The sequence below is a fragment of the Penicillium subrubescens genome (assembly GCF_028828155.1).
Source record: "Penicillium subrubescens strain IBT 31985 chromosome Unknown utg000002l_segment0_segment0, whole genome shotgun sequence".
NCBI lineage: Eukaryota > Fungi > Ascomycota > Eurotiomycetes > Eurotiales > Aspergillaceae > Penicillium > Penicillium subrubescens.
Window position 1 is genome coordinate 6,171,392 of NW_026643152.1, and position 19,158 is coordinate 6,190,549.

Genomic DNA, 19,158 nt, shown 5'->3' on the forward strand with positions numbered 1-19,158 from the left:
CGTGCCTTGCGAGCTGTGAGGTTATTTCTCAAGAAAGAAGGTGGAGTGGAGACGTGGGCAGCCACGTTCTGCGGGAAGGATCAGCCGTTGGCTCAACCAAAGACCCTCACCGTACCTGAGGAAGACGATTGTCAGTGCGAGAGTCCAACACCCATGGAATTCATCCAGGCAGTAAATTAAACTGAAACGCCACTTACTGTCCGCACATCCAGCTGCCCAGTAGCCCTTATCGTTCCACGCCACGCAGCTCACGGCCTTGACATCTTCGCCCATTGGCACTGTAGCAACATTCTTGCCAGTCAAGATATCCCACGCGAAAACAGCAGCCCCAGAGGCAACGCCATCTCCCTTGGGAGCAGCTTCGCTGCCACTGAGAACCACTGCATCGCCCTGCGCAAAGACAGATCGTACTCGCAACTCGGTGTTGCGATAAGTATGGCGGGGCTTGTTGAAGATAGCCTGCACAAGAGGTTCATCCTTTTTAGATGGTCCACCGAAAGCTGCGAGGAGCTGTCCGTCTGTGCGATCCAGTAGTCGGATATAACTGTCCAATGTAGTTGCCAATAGAGCATTGCCATCTGCCGAGCACCGCACACTCGTCACAGGGTGCGCCAGCACGTCGACCGTTGTCTTGCCCATGCGAACATCGTAGACCCGGGCATGCCCGTCGTAGCTCCCGCTGGCAATTGAGTACGTAGACATATTCGCATGTAGAGACGAGACGGTGTCACTCGCTTCGGTAAGAGTCTGGATAGGCTTGTTGGCGTTGGACCGAGTATCCCACAGGTTAATCGTAGTGTCTGCACTACCTGAATTGGAACGAAATTTCGTTAGCAAGGTGAAATCCGAGAAGGAGAAACCGCCGCAGCGACCTAAAACCAAGTGATCATACCAGAAACAACCACCGAATCACCCTCTCCCGCAAACTGCACAGCCTCGACTTTGCTGTTATGACCAGTCCATCGCCTGGTAGTGCCTCCCTGCTCTACATCCCATAAAAAGACCTGCCGATCGCCTCCCACACTGGCAAACCGCGCATTGTCCGCAGCGACGGCTACGTCAAGGACTGAGTAGCCGTGTGCCTCGTACCGCTGAATCGGGGTAGTTGTTTCTACCGGCGTCGCAGAGTTTTCCGCATTGCTCGGAACAGCGCGCGAGAGGTGAATAGCGCGGTCCGAGGAGCCGGTTAGGACGTAGGTGCCAGGGGAGCTGGAGAAGGTGACCGCGTTGACCGCGCCTAGTACAAGACGAAACGGTTAGTATTTGATCGCTCAAACGTTGAGGGCTGCAAGACGTACCATTATGTGTTTTGAGAGTGTGCAAATGCCGCGTTGGAAAAGGTTTCGGGGGCATGGCCGCTGGGGAAAGATCGCAACAAGCAACAGAGCAGGTTGGAGAGCGTTTTGAGGCTTTGGTGGAACGCGAATGATGCGCGGGCCTGGAGTTCGGCGAAATGGGGCCCGAGAATCCACTTTTAACTACTCCGTACAACCAGAGCACTAGAGTCGATTATGACGAACTACACAGGAAAGCATACTCTACCTACTACTCTATGTCCAAGGGAAAGCCAGTTGAAACAAAAACACCTAAATTTCGACCAAAGGATTAACTCTGTATTTTCCGCGCTACAGAATACAGGAGGGGTTATTATCAAGGATGTAGACACCATCGCTAGCTACCAGCGGTAAATGGATATAACAGAACAAAACGAACCAGCCCTTCAAGGCAAAGGTGCGCCCTCCGAAGCGCGTGAATTGCAAGACATTGGGTACTCAAGAAAAAGAAACGACGAGAGAGTGAACACAAGTGTGCCTACCCCCTTTTTGAAACACCATTCTAGCGACGACCGTGGCTGCGGGTGCCGGAGCCCTGCAGGCCTTCGATCTCTTGCTCGAGAGATTTGATGCTGCCAGAAGTCAGTAAATACGATCAAACACGGACTTGATAGATTCAAAACATACGCAGCGTGAGTGGCCTCGAGATCCTTGTTGAGTCGGTCGCGCTCGGAGATGAGCTTCTGCTCCCACTGTCGGAAACGGCTCTCCTCCACCTTGACCTGCTCGGTGAACCGCTTGCGCAGGTTCTCCTCCTCCTCCTTGAACTTGGGGTTGTCCAGCTTGCGGGGTCGGGCCTCGCCAAACTTGCGGGTTTCCATCTGCTGGGCACGGTAGGCCTCGTAGTGAGACTCCTCGGTAGTGTGGATGAGATCCAGCATGTGGGTGCGGATCAAAATGGAACGGAGCTTCTTGAAGTCACAGTGGTCCTCGTTCTCCACCTCGGCGACACCCCAGGCATATTGACGACCCTTGACAACACGGCCATCGTTGGCCTTGACGTCCTTCTCGGAACCAATGACGGCGAAGGGCATAGCAGCCATCAGGCTGCGGGCGTGGGTGGCAGCGTGCTCATCATCCTCCTCAACTGGAGGGGTGTAGATCTTAATGCCCTGGGCCTCGATAACGGCGCGAATCTAGTTGTCTTGTTAGTTCACGATGCCCATCGAGTTTGACCAACCCTCCGGGATGGCTTCCGACTCACTCTCTCCTTGTACTTGGCCAGATCGGCGTGGCTGAGGGTGTCGGCCTTGGCAACGACGGGGATCAGGTTGACACGGGAGCTCAGGCGCTTCATGACCTCGATATCGAGAGGCTTGAGGGTGTGTCCAGTGGGGCGGATAAAGTACAAGCAGGCGTGCACACGCATGTCAATCTTGTCGGTACGGCGGGGCTGCTGCTCCTGGAGCATGTATGACTCGTGCTGGTCATCCAGGAACTCGATAATGGGCTGCCACGAGTCGCGGTTGTTGACGTAGTCACCGAAGCCGGGAGTATCAATAACGGTCAGGCGAACTGTGAGAGGAAAACGAGCCCGGTCAATAATCCGTAGGTAGCAACACATGGGATGTAAACAAAGCTCCCATCCATCCCTATCGACTGTTCAGGGTCCGGCTTATCGCACCTTTGAAGAACTTCTCCTCCAGCTCGGCCTTGGTGATCTCGATCTCAACGGTGCGGTCAACCTGCTTCTGGTGGCGGCGCTTGTGATCGGCATAGTTTTTGATGGTGGTAGAGAACAGGGTGTTGATGAAGGTAGTCTTTCCCAATCCCGACTCTCCGGCAACCTGCAAACAGGGTCATTAGTGTCGAGGCTCAGATCGGAACATTCCAAGCTTAGACACACCATAATTGTGAAAGCCGCACCCCGCTTCGCGACAATCTTGTGTCTGGATACCATCAATTAGAAGCTAGCCCTTCAAGTCATTTTCATCGTCAATTCCGTGTAGGGAACACACCGCTGGTTGGGGAGCTAGAACACGCAGCATATGATTAGCTCTCGAAATCATCAAAACGCGCGGAGATACGGGGAAGGAGCTCAGGTCTTACATTGGCAATGCCAATGGGAGTGGCGGTCTCCGTTGTGGACATGGTGTGTGGTTGGGGGTCGGGTGGGTATGTGAAAGGTGGAAATGTGAAGAAAGCGACAAGAGACCCCTCAGGAATTGACCGGACTGGAGTATAAAGATTGGTCGGAGATCCTGGAGGAAAAGGGGAGAGGCGATGAGCTGCTTCGTTGCTTGCTTCCCCCTGAATCTCCTTTCGTTTTCTGGAGTATACCTGGCCTTGCCTATTTGGGATTAGCGTATCCACTATCCCTGTTTGGGTGCGGGACCGGACTATCGCTGATCCGAGGCTTATCTTTTTGGAATTTGGCCGATGCGAGCAAAAAGCCGAATTTTTGACGGAGCATCTCAAGCTATCGCAAAGGGAAAATGAAGACAGACTTTAAGGTCAGTACGATTCTGGATGCTCGTAAGACTACTTGCTAACTTGGTGTACAGTTCTCCAATCTTTTGGGGACGGTCTACCGCAAGGGCAACCTGCTCTTTACTCCCGATGGCACCTGCTTGCTCTCGCCAGTAGGCAATCGTGTCTCGGTCTTTGATCTTGTGCAGTAGGTCGTCCATGATTGAAAACCGCAATTTCTAGGATCACAATCGCTCATATCTTCACTTTCTAGCAATACCTCCTACACCCTTCCTTTTGCCCACCGCAAGAACATTGTCCGCTTCGACCTTACACCGCGAGGAAATCTTCTGCTCACAGTCGACGAGGATGGCCGAGCTATCCTGACCAATTTCCACCGGCGCATTGCGATTCACCACTTTACTTTCAAGGGCAATGTTTCTGCCCTCAAGTTTTCTCCGTCAGGTCGGCACTTTGCAGTGGCCGTGGGCAGACGCCTTCAGTTTTGGCAGACCCCTTCGACTCCCGGTACCGAAACCAATGGCGAAATCGAATTCGCTCCCTTCGTTTTGCACCGGGACCTCGCGGGGCATTTCGATGATATTCAGAACATTGAGTGGTCGAGTGACTCCCGGTTCCTGCTCACTGCCTCCAAGGATTTGACGGCGCGTGTATGGAGTCTGGATCCCGAGGATGGGTTTGAGCCTACTACTCTGTCTGGCCACAGATACGGTGTTGTCTGCGCATGGTTTGATGCTAACCAGGAACTGGTAAGTTGTTAAATTGGCTTGGTTCGTATTTGTGGCGCTAGACTAAACTCCCAAATAGATCTACACTGTCAGTCAGGATGGTGCTCTTTTCCGTTGGGAGTACCTCACGAAGAAGGACTTTGAGACAGGCGAGGATATTGCATCAGCTCGGTGGAGGATAACCAAGAAGAACTTCTTCATGCAAAATGACGCCAAGGTCAACTGCGCGGCGTTCCATGCGAAATCCAATTTGTTGGTGGTTGGCTTCTCCAACGGCCTGTTTGGGCTCTATGATCTGCCAGAGTTCAACACAATCCATTTGCTTAGGTATGTATCACACATCGACTTGAGTTTTAACTATCTTCTAACAAATCCCGTTACAGTGTCTCTCAGAGCAACATTGATGTTGTGACGATCAACCAGTCCGGAGAGTGGCTGGCATTTGGGTCGTCCAAGTTCGGTCAGCTCCTGGTGTGGGAGTGGCAATCTGAGTCGTACATTCTGAAACAGCAGGGTCATCTTGACTCGATGAACTCTATTGTCTATTCTCCCGACGGGCAAAAGATTGTTACGACCGCCGACGACGGTAAGATCAAGGTGTGGGATGTCAAATCAGGCTTCTGCATTGTGACTTTCACCGAGCATCAGAGTGGAGTGACCGCGTGTCAGTTTGCCAAGAAGGGTAATGTCCTGTTCACTGCCTCTCTGGACGGTTCGATTCGCGCGTGGGATTTGATCCGTTACCGCAATTTCCGCACTTTTACTGCACCTTCCCGTCTCTCGTTCTCCTCTCTAGCTGTTGACCCTAGTGGCGAAGTCGTGTGCGCCGGTTCGCTCGACGATTTCAACATTCACGTGTGGTCCGTCCAAACCGGACAATTGCTGGATCAGCTCACAGGCCACGAAGCCCCCGTGTCCAGCCTTGCCTTTGCCGCCGATGGTAACCACCTGGTTAGTGGCAGCTGGGATCACACAGTCCGTCTATGGAGTATTTTCGGCCGAGCCCAGACCAGTGAACCGTTCCAGCTCCAGTCCGATGTCCTCAGCGTCTCTTTCCGCCCTGATGGCCTGCAAATTGCAGCCTCTACTCTCGATGGACAGTTGTCCTTCTGGAACGTTTTCGAAGCCGTTCAAGAAGGTGGTCTTGACGGACGTCGTGATGTTTCCGGTGGTCGCAAACTATCTGATAGGCGCACTGCTGCCAATTCCGCCGGAACCAAGTCCTTCAACCGTATTACCTACAGTGCCGATGGTAGCTGTGTCCTTGCGGCTGGCAACAGCAAGTATATCTGCCTGTACGACGTGACGACCGGATCTCTTATCAAGAAGTTCACGGTGTCAGTCAACACGTCTTTGGATGGTACCCAGGAGTTCTTGAACAGCCGAGACCTCACCGAGGCTGGACCGCGCGGCCTCATTGACGAGTCCGGTGAGATGTCGGACAAGGAAGATCGCATCGACCGTTCTCTGCCTGGCGCGCATCGTGGTGATCCTGGCGTGCGCAGTGTCCGACCGGAGGTGCGGGTAACATCGGTTGATTTCGCTCCAAGCGGTCGCTCTTTCTGTGCGGCCTCCACGGAGGGTCTTCTCATCTACAGCCTAGACACAGACTTTGTCTTTGATCCATTTGATCTCGACATCACCATCACTCCGTCGACCATCCTCGCCACTCTCGATGCCGCCAAGGCCGCCTCGGCTTCCAACAGCGTGGACGATGAGAACACATTCCTGAAGGCCCTTATCATGGCCTTCCGTCTGAACGAATCGAAGCTTCTACGTGCGGTGTACGAGGCAATTCCTCCATCCGATATTCCGCACGTGGTGCGAAACGTGCCTAGTGTTTATCTGCCCCGCCTGCTTCGCTTTGTCGCACATGCGGCCGACGAAACCCCCCATCTGGAATTCAATCTGTTGTGGATTGAGTCTCTTTTCAGCTGCCACGGTCGCTACCTTAAGGACAATTCGGGTACTTTTGCACCCGAGCTACGCGCCGTCCAGCGTGCCGTCGACGAAATTCGGGAGAACCTCAAGCGACTCACAGAGAAGAACGTTTACGACCTAAACTACCTCCTCTCTAAGCCCGTCCTTGCCGATAAGAAGCCATCCACGGCCTTGCTTGCCCTGGACAATGGCGATGCCGACGAGGCTGACGACCAAATGGTCGAGGCTGACGATGATGATGAAGGTTCATGGGCCGGTTTGGAGTGAGTATCGTGAAAGATTCCCCTGTAATGTCTACTTTGCATGTGCGCCTGGCGTTTGTATATTAGGAAAAAGAGGCGAGTCCTTAAAAAGTGTGTATAGAAAATGGTCTTCACTAGGATCTTTGTTCAAACAATGAAAGAAGTTCATTCCAAGAAGGGTAACTCCACAATGACTATTATTTAGCCTGTTTCACTTTGTTTCACTTATCCATCTTTCTTTCGCGCGCGGTAAGCACCGTAGATTGTCTCCCAATACTATCCGAACTCTTCTGTCCCACCCTCCATCCATTTATACTGACACAGACAGCCGCTTTTAATTTTCCAGTAAATCCATGTGGTCTTTCCAGTCTATCTCTTGCTTTCCTGTAACTCAAATGGCCGGCCTAGCTGTATGGCTCAGTTTGGGGGTATTCCTGGCGCTCTACCTATTGCGCCAGAAACCCGATGCGCGCCTCAAGCAAATCCCCATTATTAGATACAGCGACTTCTTACCAGACCTCTTCAACCGGCTCATCTTCTACCCAAAGGCAAAGTCGATGATATACTGGGCTTATGAGAATGTCCGGTAACGAGAACATGAGGATTTGCATGGTGCTGACTTGGATAATAGTTCAAGAACGATCCCTTTCGTATGCTCACTGGCGATGGAGAGATTGTCGTTTTGCCCATTAAGTATGTCGAGGAGTTGAAGCATCTTCCACCATCGATCATCAGCTCGTTGGATGCGCAGTTTGAGGTATAGTTGTCATTCCATTTGTTTCAGACCCTTGGATATACTATTTCTGCCAAGTTCAGTGCTAAGTATACATGAGCTAGAATGCGCTGGGGGAATATACCAATATCAAGGTCAACAGCTATCTACCCTCCAATACTGTGCGAAAACGCCTAACTCCCAGCATTGGTATGAGATTTTATACATATTCAATCCACAAAATATCAATTTCCTGAGCTAATACAACGCAGCTCGAATCACGCCCTGGATAATTGACGAGTTGCGCCACTCCTTCGATTCCGTCCTCCCAGATTGTGAAGGTGAAAATAACCCTAAACACACCACTACAAGGCTCCTCTAATACTATCATCTCCAATAACCAAAGACCAATGGATAACAATCAAAGCCCACGAAATGTTCGTCAGTCTAATATCCCGCGCGACCTCCCGAGTCCTCGCCCACTCCCTCCGCCGCAACGAACAATGGCTCGACGTAGCAAGCAACTACTCCGTCAACGTAGGCATAACAATCCTCCTCCTCCGACCATTCCCCAACTTCCTCCGACCCTTCATAGCACCATTCCTCCCCTCCGTCCGCCAAATGAAAAAACAACTCCAATTCGCCAAAAACCTCTTCATCCCCATGATCAACGAGCGCCGCGCTGCCGAGGCCGCGAATGATCCGGGCTACGTGAAGCCCGACGACTTCTTGCAGTGGATGATGGATATGGCAGAGGACGAACAGGATCTTGACGCCGAGGCGCTGGCGCATCATAATTTGATTTTGATGAGTTTGGCCGTTGTGCATACGAGTTCGATTGCATTGTGTCAGATTCTTTATGATTTGATTGCGAGGCCGGAGTATATTGAGCCCTTGCGGGAGGAGACAGTGCGGACGTTGAGTAGTGGGTGGAATCATGCTACCAAGGCTTCATTTGATGCTCAGAAACGTATGGATAGTTTCCTGCGTGAGTCGCAGCGTTGGGGTCCGCCGGGTGAATGTGCGCAATATTTTCCTTTCTTGCTCTTTGGTGAGTATATGTTAACGTCTGCTAATCAAACCCGGTATAGTGTCAATGCATCGAATTGTCAAGACCCCCTTGACGTTATCAGACGGCCTCCACCTCCCCAAGGGAGTACACATATGCTTCCCATCCGGCCCCATAAGCAAAGATCCAAATTTCATATCCAATCCAGCTATCTTCGACGGTTTCCGGTGGTGCCAGGATCCAGCAGATCGAGATGCGCTGAGATCATCAAGTACAACCTCGAACGGCAAGACTGAAAAGGAAAAGAAAGAGGTAACTGGGAGACTCCTGGCTCCATCTCCTACTACAAGCTTCATTAGTATCAGTCCGTCGAACATGCACTTTGGATTTGGTCGTCAAGCTTGCCCGGGTCGGTTCTTCGCTGCGAGTACGATTAAGGCAATTATGAGCCGGATTATCATGGATTATGAGTTCAAATTTGAGGGAGATCGAGTTGGATGGAGGCCAGCAAATATTGGTATTGGAGAACATATCTTCCCTAATACCAACACACGAGTATTGTTTCGGAAGAGACAAAGGTGAGTAGGAGACTTGGTGTTATTCCAGATTAGTATGTCACAGGCTCAACCTTGCTGTACCTTGGAGCCCGAGTGAGTTGTTTGGGACTAGATGATATGAATACTGAGCTAGAAGAGATATTGTGTTATGGCATCATTATTCCATTTCCTATCTTTTTTCTTTATTATTTTTTGGTCATTTCGACACGAAAGTAGGCATAAGCACCAGCCGTACGCAGTGCGCACGACCAGACCATAGCCAAAAAAGAGTCCATTCACACAATGGCTCGCATCATAGCTTCATCACTCTCTGTCGTTGAGAGGAAGGAGCTCCATCACGTTACTAGTTGGCCGCAGGGGGCGCACCACCTGCACCACCTTGACCACCTTGACTACCTTGACCACCTCGGCTACCTCGGCCACCTTGGCCGCGCTTTCCATTGCCACGTCCTCGGTTACGGCCATGGCCGCGGTCCATCCCTTGTGGAGGAGGCACCTGAGACATGTTCCTCGGATGGAAGTTTGGGTTGTTCTGGATGATCCCCTCGCTGGGGTCGCTATTGTCAACAGATGCATACCCACCTCTTGGCCCACGAGTGCCACGGTTTCCATTGCCACGAGGGCCACGAGGAGGACCATTGTGGGGGTGAGGGCGGTGCGGAAGTACCATAGGTTGGCCATTGTTCATGGCGACATGACCACCAGGATGAGCCTGTCCGGACACAGCGCCCTTGAAAGAACCTTTCAATGGTGGAGGAGCCGGAGCATTTTTCAGCTGGCCCTGTCCATTGGGGCCCAGGGGGGCACCATAGCCGCCAACGGTGAGGGGAGTTGGCTTCTGAGTGGTTTGCTGGCTGGTCGCAGCACGTGAGCTAGTAATCAGCTGTCGGTAAGAGAGGTTGAGGACAGATGATGCAAGCACTGTCTGTCCGCGGAAGGGCGAACAACGACCGCCAAGATCCGTACCGCTCATGAAGGACGCGTCGAATAGGACGTCAAGCAAAAGTGCACGAGATGTTCTCGTGAGACCGACCACCGTACCACGGGTGGCGATTGGCACTTTGCCCGAGTCCTGGCAATACACGACCCGGTCTCCAAGCTTGAAAGTCTGATTGCCCAGACGATGTTCAACGTCGGCAGGGCGAAGCAAAGCGCCACGAGGAACACCATTAACCTTCTTGGGCTGCATTTGAGGCAATCCGATCTTGTCGGCTTCCTGTTCAATCAACATGACGATGTCGGAATCCAGTTGCTCAGCATCAAGAGGCACCCGCTCAAAGTTCTTGCTCTCCATTGACTTGAGCCAGTCGCGAATCTCCTTCATCTTGGAGATGGCGGTGTCTTCCGGGTAGAAATCGGTTGGGGCGTAGCGATCCTTCTGGGGATTACGCTGAATTCCTGCAATGAATTCTGGGAAGTTGATCATGTACTGATGCAACAGGTCCACTGCCTTCTGGCTGAACTCCCAACCAGACTGTCCACGGCGAGAATAGCCAAGAACCTTTTGCTTCCTGGCCTCAAATTTCAGGTTCAGGCCCAAGTTCACGCGAGTGCCATCGATATCAACGGTGAACGAGGATGTGATCTTCGCCAGAACCAACGGGTTCAGGTTAAGACTGCGGGCGATGGAGTAGGAGGGCATGTAGGGAAATTTTTTCTCAGACTCCATTACGTGTTTCTTTCCAAACTCAGGTTCGCGGTCTTTCACAGCTGCAAGCAGCCCGTTCACCTTGCCGTCAGTATGCCCAGTGATATGAACAGGTCGTCCGTAGTTGAAGTCGCCCAGGAAAAATGCGCGAGAGTTTTGCGGGAACTCTTCTTCAATGGGGAGAGCCTCCTTCTCGATGAAGCGGTCATCGGGGTTAACAACGTCATCAACCACAACTTGGAGGGCATAATCGGTCTCTTGGCCGGGAATGTCGGCAAAGTCCTTGATAACAGCACCGTCATCGGTCTTGATCATGCCCTTCAAGGGCTGAATATGGACCAAAGACTCCACGCTTCCAATAATCATACCAAGACGCTTGCTGTAATGACTTTCGATTCGGTCCGCCTTCTTCTTGAACTGCTCAATTTGCTGAGGAGTGTGGGGAATTGAGACAACATGCTGCGCGCCAGGTGGAAGGATGTAATCAAACAGCTCGTCCGAAACACGAACGACCAGAGCTTCTTGCAGGTAGGGATAGCCAACATGAACTCGCTTTCCAAGCTTCTGTTTGGCCAGTTCAATGCCGGACCGGCTTCCTGGGTCAAGAAGAGTGATAACTTGACTCTCGTTGCGGCTTTCCTGCTGGAACACCATAACGCCATGGAAGCCCAACTGGCCAACATGAGGCAGTGTCTTGACACTGGGGAAGCCAGCCAGAGCTGCCTCGCCTAGGTGGACACCCTCCATCAGGCCATTGTATGGCTCCAGTCCATCCATAGTGGGAAGGTCAAACAGATTTTCGATACAGTGGCAGTTTGGAAGGTCGGGGAACACGCCAGGCATCGAGGAAGGATACACAAAATTCACATCAGGTGAATAAGTAAACTTCAAACTAGCGCCGAAGGAATTGCGAGCTTTTTCATCGGGGCTGAGGAACTGTTCCTTGGTTTTGAGAGCATTCAACAACCGGGTCTCGTCGATGAAGGGGATTTTGACCACGGCCTCCCACTCCATCTTTTTGCCGTTCATATCCAGATCAAAGTCACGAGGATAGAAATCGATGATAGGGGAATCGGGAGAGGTCATGAGATCCCAATAGGCAGTTGGGACGATCTTCTTACTGCGATCCGGCAAAACACCCATCAGCTGCTCGTACGGCCGGAAGGGCTGCCCAAGTCGGAAGTTCATGTCGGCACCGAGGCCCTTTTTCACATCTGAATGACATCGTAAGTATAAGATAGCGAGAATCAAGACACAAGAGATAGTGCCCTAGTAGATGTTGACTAACCAGAAATCATAGGCGCATAGTGGTACTTGAAGAACCAAGGCCACGAAGCAATACCGCGGTAGTAGTAGAACAAGACCCACTGCAACCCTTGCACATAGTTCTCCGTCAACTGCTTCATCTCCTCCTCGTTATCCAAGCCCCAACCAAACTTGGAACGGTAGTAATTATCTTTCCATTCCTGGAACTTGGCGTCGTACTTCTCCTCGGCGGCTTGTTGCGCCTCCTCCGCTGTCATGTCCTGGACCTTAGCCCGTTCGTACTTGCGAATAATACGTTGGACAGCCATAGATGCTTCCTCATCTTCTTCGTCGTCATCGTCGCTTTCGTCATCGCCCTGCGACTGTGGGAGCTGAACGCGCATGAAGCGATCGCCATTCTCATTTTCCAGGGTAGACCACTGCACGCGCAGTTCGTCCGCGAGTTTCTCGAGGAAGGCACGATCGCGAGCTGGAAGCGTGGAAGGGAAATCCAACGGCTTCGGCTCGGACGCCTTGCCAGGGCGATTCAGGACATACTTCTTCACTTTCTTGAGAATGTCCTTTTGAGCTGAAGTGATGGTCAGCTCCTTGGGCTTCGGCTTCAGGTCCAAAGAGCCGTCAAGACCGAGTTGCTTGGACTTGATCCACTGGGCGTCAGAGTTCTCGGCCTGGAAAAACCTGTGCTCAACCTGGCTCAGAGCCTCGACGAGGATTCCAAGCCTGTCCACATTGATCACACCTTGCTCGTTGATGTAACCACCCATCTTTCGCAAAACATCCTTGTAGATCTTGAACATAAGCGCCAGTGCACCTTCGTTGATATGCAGATTGGGCAAATTGGGCAAGAAATCGTTTCCAACAAAGAATGCCATGAGAATGAAATCATCAATTACTCGCTCCATATCGAACGGGAAGTTGAGAGCCCCTTCTTGTTCCAGTTCCTGAAACTCCAGCTCCAGATACTCCCGAACCATGCTGAGATGCAAGAGATAAAAGTTCTGGTGCTCAAGTTCCTTTGGCTTCTTGGAGACTTGGCGGCCGAAAGTCACCTCCTCTCGGAGAAGGCAGAAGTGAGGGTCATGGCTGAGCAGGCCCAGCATGATAAGATCAGCGTCCAGTCCGTAAAGACAATGGCGAACGTTTGGGTGGTAGTCGGGTTGCGCTTTCGCGCGCCGAATGTATTCCATGATCTTGTGTTCGCCCTCGCCGGGGACTTCATGGCCAGACAGAACGATTTCCACGCCCTGCCAGTCAGAATCCTCCGAGATCTTCTTGTTGATGAAATATTTGAGTTGTTGTGTCAACTTCGCCATAAACTCGGTACCGGGAGTGATACAGTTGCTGTCGAATGCGTCTTCCTTTGGCATCTCCAGACCCTGTTGAACGGCCTTGTCCTTGGCCACCTCGGCGTCCAGCGCCGTCCTAAAGCGACGCGCACGTTGTTGGTTCATCTTGGCGCGCGGGGCGACACCGTCCACCGCCATGAAAAAGAGGTTCTTCGGTTTAATCTTGCCGAACAAGTGCTCGATGTAGTTGAAGATCGCAATGAACATCTGCTCCTCGGTCATTCGGAATGTCGGAGAGTCGCTATCCTTATGCGTGCAGTTGTGAATAATACCGTTCATATCGAGGTACAGGCTGTCGAACTCGGGGATGCGGCTCTCCGCGATCAGCATGGAGATCGCGGGATACCGCTCGCTCAGCCAGCGGAAGAATTTCGGAACACCCATGGTGGCGATGGGTATATATCAGAAGTTTCGTGAGGTCAGGATGATAGTACAGGTGAAACAAACCAGCTGCAAGCTTTTGCTGGAATGGAGGGGGGAAGGTGAAAGGTGAGGGCGATCGTCAGAGGAATCGAAGCGAACTTGCGACCGAAGAAAGCAAGGTCAACGAAGGACTGAGGCGATCGTAGAGCAATAAGAGAAAAGCGCAAGGCGATTACCCCAGGGGCGGGAGATTCGAGAGTCGTGTAAAGTAAAGTGAGAACCCCAGTAGGGGGGAGAGAAAGAGAAGGGGAGACGTCTGAAGTCGTAAGTCGTGGGGGAGGAGGAGGGAGCTTTCCAAAGGTGTCGGGCAGATCTGCTGCTCTCGGAGTCATGCCAAGCCTCCGCCCGCCCAGTTGGGTCTAGTGGCCGCTTAGTCGTCGCCCATGAACAATTAACCATTAACGCGGTCCGAGCTTTGCCCGCCTGTCGCAAGTCGCAAGTCGCGTTCGTGTTCGTAGATCTCGCTGCACCCTTCCACACCATTCTCCCCGTTCTACCTACACCTTGCTCGACGATTTGGCTTTTAACGGTTGATTCTTGATCGCATTGAATATTGTCTCTCTATAGACAGCGCCATGGATCCCTATGAGGAGGAGCATGGTGAGTGGCTGGAGCTATGCAAAGTCGCAGGAAATCTCAAACTAACAGGTCAATAGCTGGAGTCGAGGAGCAGGAGAAAGAGCAAGAGCACACCCAAGAGAAAATTGTCAATGAAGGTAAATCAAATTCTCCCGTCACCTTTCTTCTCTCTTTCACCATCTACCCTCGAACTGATCTCCACAAATTCGATCATCCTGGCTAACCTCAGACACCTCTATTCAGAGTACAAGACATGGAAGAAGAACGCACCCTTCCTCTATGATATGATCCTCAGTACAGCTCTTGAGTGGCCGACTCTTACCACTCAGTGGTTGCCTGATGTGCAAGCGTCAGTACCTCGAAGCCCCCAAATCTCTCTGACCTAGAGGTTCCTAAATGGTCTTTCTCTTATAGTGTTCCCGACAAGCCCTATTCCACTCATCGCCTGCTCATCGGCACTCACACTGCCGGTGATGCTCAAAACTACCTTCAGATTGCCCATGTTCAACTCCCGAATGCCAATGCCCCCAACCCGGATGATTATGATGAGGACAAGGGCGAGATTGGTGGCTATGGAGGTGGCTCGAAGAAGTCGCCCATGGAAATCAAGTTCAACATTGTTCAGAAGATTGATCACCAGGGAGAAGTCAACAAGGCTCGCTATCAACCACAGAATCCGAATATCATTGCGACCATGTGTACGGATGGCCGGGTGATGATCTGGGATCGCTCAAAGCACCCGAGCATGCCTACGGGGACTGTCAACCCCCAGATGGAACTTCTGGGTCACGAGGCGGAAGGTTTCGGGCTTAGCTGGAATCCCCATGATGCTGGCCACCTCGCGACTGGTAGTGAGGACAAGACGGTTCGACTTTGGTAAGGACAAGCAGCTCCAACGAGTTTTCCAATTGCTATGCACATGACTCAATGCTCATACATATGCAGGGACATTACAACCTACACCAAGGGCAACAAGGCTGTGAAGCCCACTCGGACCTACACACACCACTCCTCGATCGTCAACGATGTCCAACATCACCCTCTGCACTCTTCCCTGATTGGTACCGTCTCCGACGATATCACACTCCAGATCATCGATGTGCGTAATGCGGACAGCACCCGGGCCGTTGCTTCCGTCGGAGGCGAGCATCGCGATGCCATCAACTCAATTGCCTTCAACCCTGCTTCAGAGACGATCCTGGCCACTGGATCTGCTGATAAGACCATTGGCATTTGGGACTTGCGAAACCTGAAGGCCAAGCTACACTCTCTGGAGGGACACACCGATTCCGTGCAATCTATTTCGTGGCATCCCTTCGAAGAGTCGGTGCTGGCCAGCTCCAGCTGCGACCGGAAGATCATGTTCTGGGATCTTAGCCGAGCGGGTGAGGAACAGACTCCCGAGGATGCCCAGGATGGACCACCAGAACTGTAAGCCGCCCCATGTTGTGTGCTCTTGTTTGACCTTGAGCTGTCCGTATTTCTTCATACTAACTGACTTGTTTTCTTAGCCTGTTCATGCACGGTGGACACACCAACCGCATATCCGATTTCAGCTGGAACCTCAATGATCCGTGGGTGCTTTGCTCGGCCGCCGAGGACAACCTGCTGCAGGTATGGAAGGTTGCGGATGCAATTGTGGGCAAGGATCTGGATGATGTGCCGACGGAGGAGTTGGAGGCATGATCTGTCTTGTTGGCTCTCTCTTTCCAAAAATGGTTCTCGTAATCGATTGCCATTCTCTTTTTTGATGTAGTTGCGGGCGAAAGGTTTTATAATGAGGGATAATTCAAAAACACATGAATACCAATGATTTATTCATTCCCAGAGGATCCCGTCTGGAGGTTCGCCTCTAATCGTAGTCATACGCCCTTTCCTATCCCAATGGCAGTAGGAATACTCCAATCTTTCGTTTCGTGCCTGAACCCAAGTAGTAACCATAGGTACTTACCGGGCTACACCTAGGTACTCAATATGAAACCATCTGGTGCGGTACACCATTACCTACCTATCATTCAAACAGCTCCGACACTTCCAGTATTCTGGAATGCAGTCTCGGGGCCTAGCTCCATACAAGTATTACTCCGACCACTATTGGACGCCGCGTCAAACCGTAAGCACTTGATGTGACATGCTGGAAGTGGGGTGCCCGTGAGATATACATCTTATCGTGAGTTTTAGTATCCCCGACCGGGCGTCGGGAAATCTTCGACCAAAACGGCATAAAAGTCCAATATTTCAGCATACTGGCATACAGAGATCCCAGTCAATTGCAGAAAATTAAAAAAAAAACACCGATTTCGAACTTCTCCTCAATATCCAAACCCGAAAATCCCTCGAGTTCCAATGGCCCTCCGCGGACAACGTGATGGCGCCACCGGAGTGGGATGACTGAAAAGCGCAAGCGGTGTCGGGAAAGACGAGGGGAAACTATTTCAAACGGGTTTAGCGTCCCGTGATTTCGGATTGCATTTGCGTCAAAAAAAAGTAGAGTCATCATGTCGCTGACAATGTACTGCTAAGCCCATTGTTCTTATTCTACCTCGCTATCAGGTCCATTCTTGAGTCCGCCAACCACTCCAAATACCCTCAATTCATTCTCCATGGGTGCTGGTTCTCCTCCAGGCCCGGCCAAGCCGTCGGCCATCCCGTCCCACATGCTGAACGGTAGCTCACCCCTCCAATCTTCCACGGCGGCGGGTAGTGGCACTCGGGTTCGTGATAATCGCGAACGCGAGAGCCTCAATTCATCTATTCGCTCCTCATTTGCGCCTCGTGTTCCCGCTGAATTCGAGAACATCGCAGCGGGGTCCCACTCTGTGGGTGAGCCCACTGCCTCCACCGCTGCCACCGCTGCCACCGCTGCCACCGACGCGGGAGCTGCTCAGACTGCCCTGAGCCTGCGGTATGTTCTAATTTCCATGGTTTAATTCGATCTTTATGCTCATATATGACATTCCCATAGCGGCAGAATCTCCCTGAACGAGCCTCCCCGTGATCCCCGGGATGAGGGCGCCCCGTTGACCCCGCCGGCGACGTCAAGCCGCCCCGCCAGCCCCTACACTATGAACCCTCCCGTCGACTTCGACGGTCTCAGCTGGCCCTGTAAGTGAAAACCGCTTCAACTGTGCTGCTATGCGGGTTTATAGTCATTCTAAACATTTTGCTTTTTCGCCACCCAGGCCCCGGTACTCGGCAGCGCTTGGAATCCACCCCCGAGGAGAACGAAGAGCGTATCAAGAAACTTGCTGGAGCAGTGCGGACAATTTTGGAATGTGTTGGTGAAGACCCTGAGCGTGAGGGTCTCCGCGAGACCCCGGAGCGATATGCTAAGGCCATGCTCTACTTCACCAAGGGTTACGAGGAGAATGTGCGGGATTTGATCAATGGCGCAGTTTTCCACGAGGACCACGATGAGCTGGTCATTGTCAAGGATATCGACGTATTTTCGCTGTGCGAACACCACATGGTGCCTTTCACTGGCAAGGTAGGACAGACCCTGCATATATACCCGATCGAATCAGACTGACCATGTGGGGCAGATGCATATCGGCTACATCCCGGATCGTCGTGTCCTTGGCCTCTCAAAGCTTGCCCGCTTGGCTGAGATGTTCTCCCGCAGACTTCAAGTGCAGGAACGTCTGACCAAGCAGGTTGCCCTGGCAATTTCTGAGGTCCTTAAGCCCCGCGGTGTCGGCGTTGTAATGGAATCTTCCCATTTGTGCATGGTCATGCGTGGTGTCCAAAAAGTTGGCAGCACCACGACCACCAGTTGCATGCTGGGATGCATGCGTTCGAGTGCTAAGACCCGCGAGGAGTTCTTGACGCTATTGCACCGGAGATAGAGCATTCTCGTCTTTCTTTCCTCCTTCCCCCGCTACCCTGTGCCATTTTCATTTTCCAGCTGGGGAGACAAAGTTACGATTCTGGAGTTTTGGTGGTGACCTTTCAACAGGTTAATTTAATGCTGGTTCTTCTTCTCATGAGCATGTTGCTCTAGCGCGGATATGGGTGTTTATTTTCTCTCTTCTGTCTCTGTTTCTTCCCGTTCTTCCCGACTTCTGTTTCTTGCATATACCTGGAATGATGCCGACGCCCTGCGATCTTTCAACCCGCCGTCTTCAGGGACCGTGAAAGCAAGCATCTCACATATTATCACGCTTGCAATGTCCCGACTCAACGATGACACACTTTCCTTTCATGATGTTTAGACTAACACACCCTCCACAGGGCCATTTCTGCTTCTCAGTTTAGTTGGAGTTTTGTTCTGGAGACCGAAAACCTATTGGCGGCATCGGCGAGGCTGTTTCAACACTTACGTTTCATACTGTACCTTCTCAACACATGATGGCAAGACCTGTTTCTACTCATTTGTATATGTTCAATGTTCCTGTACTTAAAATAAAATATAGAAAAATCACTGCGAACTTTTCATTACCGCTCATATAAATCAAGAAGAGTCGGGGTGTCGAACCTTGATAATCCTCGTGGGTCTCAAGTGACATCACGAAGAACGGAGTTGGGATCTCTTATCGAGTCCATCGAGGGGGAGGGACCTGGGGACGAGTCATCAGCTAGTGGGACAAACAGCCAGCAGGGGATCTGATAGAACTCCCGATTAGGAAATCGACCAATAATGTGGGGTAGACCAGCCCTTGTTGCCGCTGAGGCAACGACCAAATGTCCCAATCGGGAAATTGGTTTTTCTATGGCCTCCAAGCATCACCATTCTAAGCCATCTTAAAAAGACCCTTATATCTCTCCCTTCTTCTCCTTTTCTCCTCTCTTCTCCTCGGGCTCCTCCACATTCTCCTCGAACCTGACCTCGCTCCTTGCAACTTCGATTCGGTGAGTACGGTCCTGGAGATACCCTGATCTGTGTGCTCGCGTGACTGGCATATGAGAATGATATCTTTTGACATGTGCCGGAACCACCGCATTCA

General features: G+C 51.8%; 7 protein-coding genes across 7 annotated transcripts; 4 read left to right on the plus strand and 3 right to left on the minus strand.

The window, feature by feature from the left end:
* Positions 1 to 92: 92 nt before the first annotated feature.
* Positions 93 to 1,353, minus strand: N7473_003556 (WD40 repeat domain-containing protein; the record flags this gene model as incomplete). Its single annotated transcript, XM_057149496.1, has 4 exons — positions 93 to 115; positions 198 to 809; positions 893 to 1,237; positions 1,299 to 1,353. The coding sequence occupies 4 exons, from the start codon at positions 1,351 to 1,353 to the stop codon at positions 93 to 95; spliced, it is 1,035 nt and encodes a 344-aa protein (XP_057013150.1).
* Positions 1,354 to 1,836: 483 nt separating this feature from the next.
* On the minus strand, positions 1,837 to 3,425 carry aspC (septin CDC12; the record flags this gene model as incomplete). Its single annotated transcript, XM_057149497.1, has 7 exons — positions 1,837 to 1,906; positions 1,962 to 2,470; positions 2,539 to 2,849; positions 2,959 to 3,121; positions 3,181 to 3,223; positions 3,293 to 3,306; positions 3,384 to 3,425. The coding sequence occupies 7 exons, from the start codon at positions 3,423 to 3,425 to the stop codon at positions 1,837 to 1,839; spliced, it is 1,152 nt and encodes a 383-aa protein (XP_057013151.1).
* Positions 3,426 to 3,769: 344 nt separating this feature from the next.
* On the plus strand, positions 3,770 to 6,700 carry N7473_003558 (snoRNA-binding rRNA-processing protein PWP2; the record flags this gene model as incomplete). The annotated part of the gene is made up of 5 exons (XM_057149498.1): positions 3,770 to 3,787; positions 3,839 to 3,951; positions 4,018 to 4,513; positions 4,572 to 4,819; positions 4,876 to 6,700. The coding sequence occupies 5 exons, from the start codon at positions 3,770 to 3,772 to the stop codon at positions 6,698 to 6,700; spliced, it is 2,700 nt and encodes an 899-aa protein (XP_057013152.1).
* Positions 6,701 to 7,070: 370 nt separating this feature from the next.
* Positions 7,071 to 8,978, plus strand: N7473_003559 (cytochrome P450; the record flags this gene model as incomplete). The annotated part of the gene is made up of 6 exons (XM_057149499.1): positions 7,071 to 7,256; positions 7,307 to 7,432; positions 7,513 to 7,597; positions 7,660 to 7,728; positions 7,794 to 8,408; positions 8,479 to 8,978. The coding sequence occupies 6 exons, from the start codon at positions 7,071 to 7,073 to the stop codon at positions 8,976 to 8,978; spliced, it is 1,581 nt and encodes a 526-aa protein (XP_057013153.1).
* A 318-nt stretch (positions 8,979 to 9,296) lies between these two features.
* N7473_003560 (chromatin-binding exonuclease XRN1) lies at positions 9,297 to 13,597 on the minus strand (the record flags this gene model as incomplete). The annotated part of the gene is made up of 2 exons (XM_057149500.1): positions 9,297 to 11,815; positions 11,890 to 13,597. 2 exons carry the CDS (start codon positions 13,595 to 13,597, stop codon positions 9,297 to 9,299), a joined length of 4,227 nt encoding a protein of 1,408 aa, XP_057013154.1.
* Positions 13,598 to 14,211: 614 nt separating this feature from the next.
* Positions 14,212 to 15,901, plus strand: N7473_003561 (WD repeat RBAP46/RBAP48/MSI1 family protein; the record flags this gene model as incomplete). Its single annotated transcript, XM_057149501.1, has 6 exons — positions 14,212 to 14,236; positions 14,293 to 14,352; positions 14,459 to 14,564; positions 14,630 to 15,091; positions 15,161 to 15,646; positions 15,727 to 15,901. The coding sequence occupies 6 exons, from the start codon at positions 14,212 to 14,214 to the stop codon at positions 15,899 to 15,901; spliced, it is 1,314 nt and encodes a 437-aa protein (XP_057013155.1).
* A 917-nt stretch (positions 15,902 to 16,818) lies between these two features.
* Positions 16,819 to 18,060, plus strand: N7473_003562 (GTP cyclohydrolase I; the record flags this gene model as incomplete). Its single annotated transcript, XM_057149502.1, has 4 exons — positions 16,819 to 17,120; positions 17,181 to 17,320; positions 17,398 to 17,702; positions 17,758 to 18,060. The coding sequence occupies 4 exons, from the start codon at positions 16,819 to 16,821 to the stop codon at positions 18,058 to 18,060; spliced, it is 1,050 nt and encodes a 349-aa protein (XP_057013156.1).
* Positions 18,061 to 19,158: the final 1,098 nt, after the last annotated feature.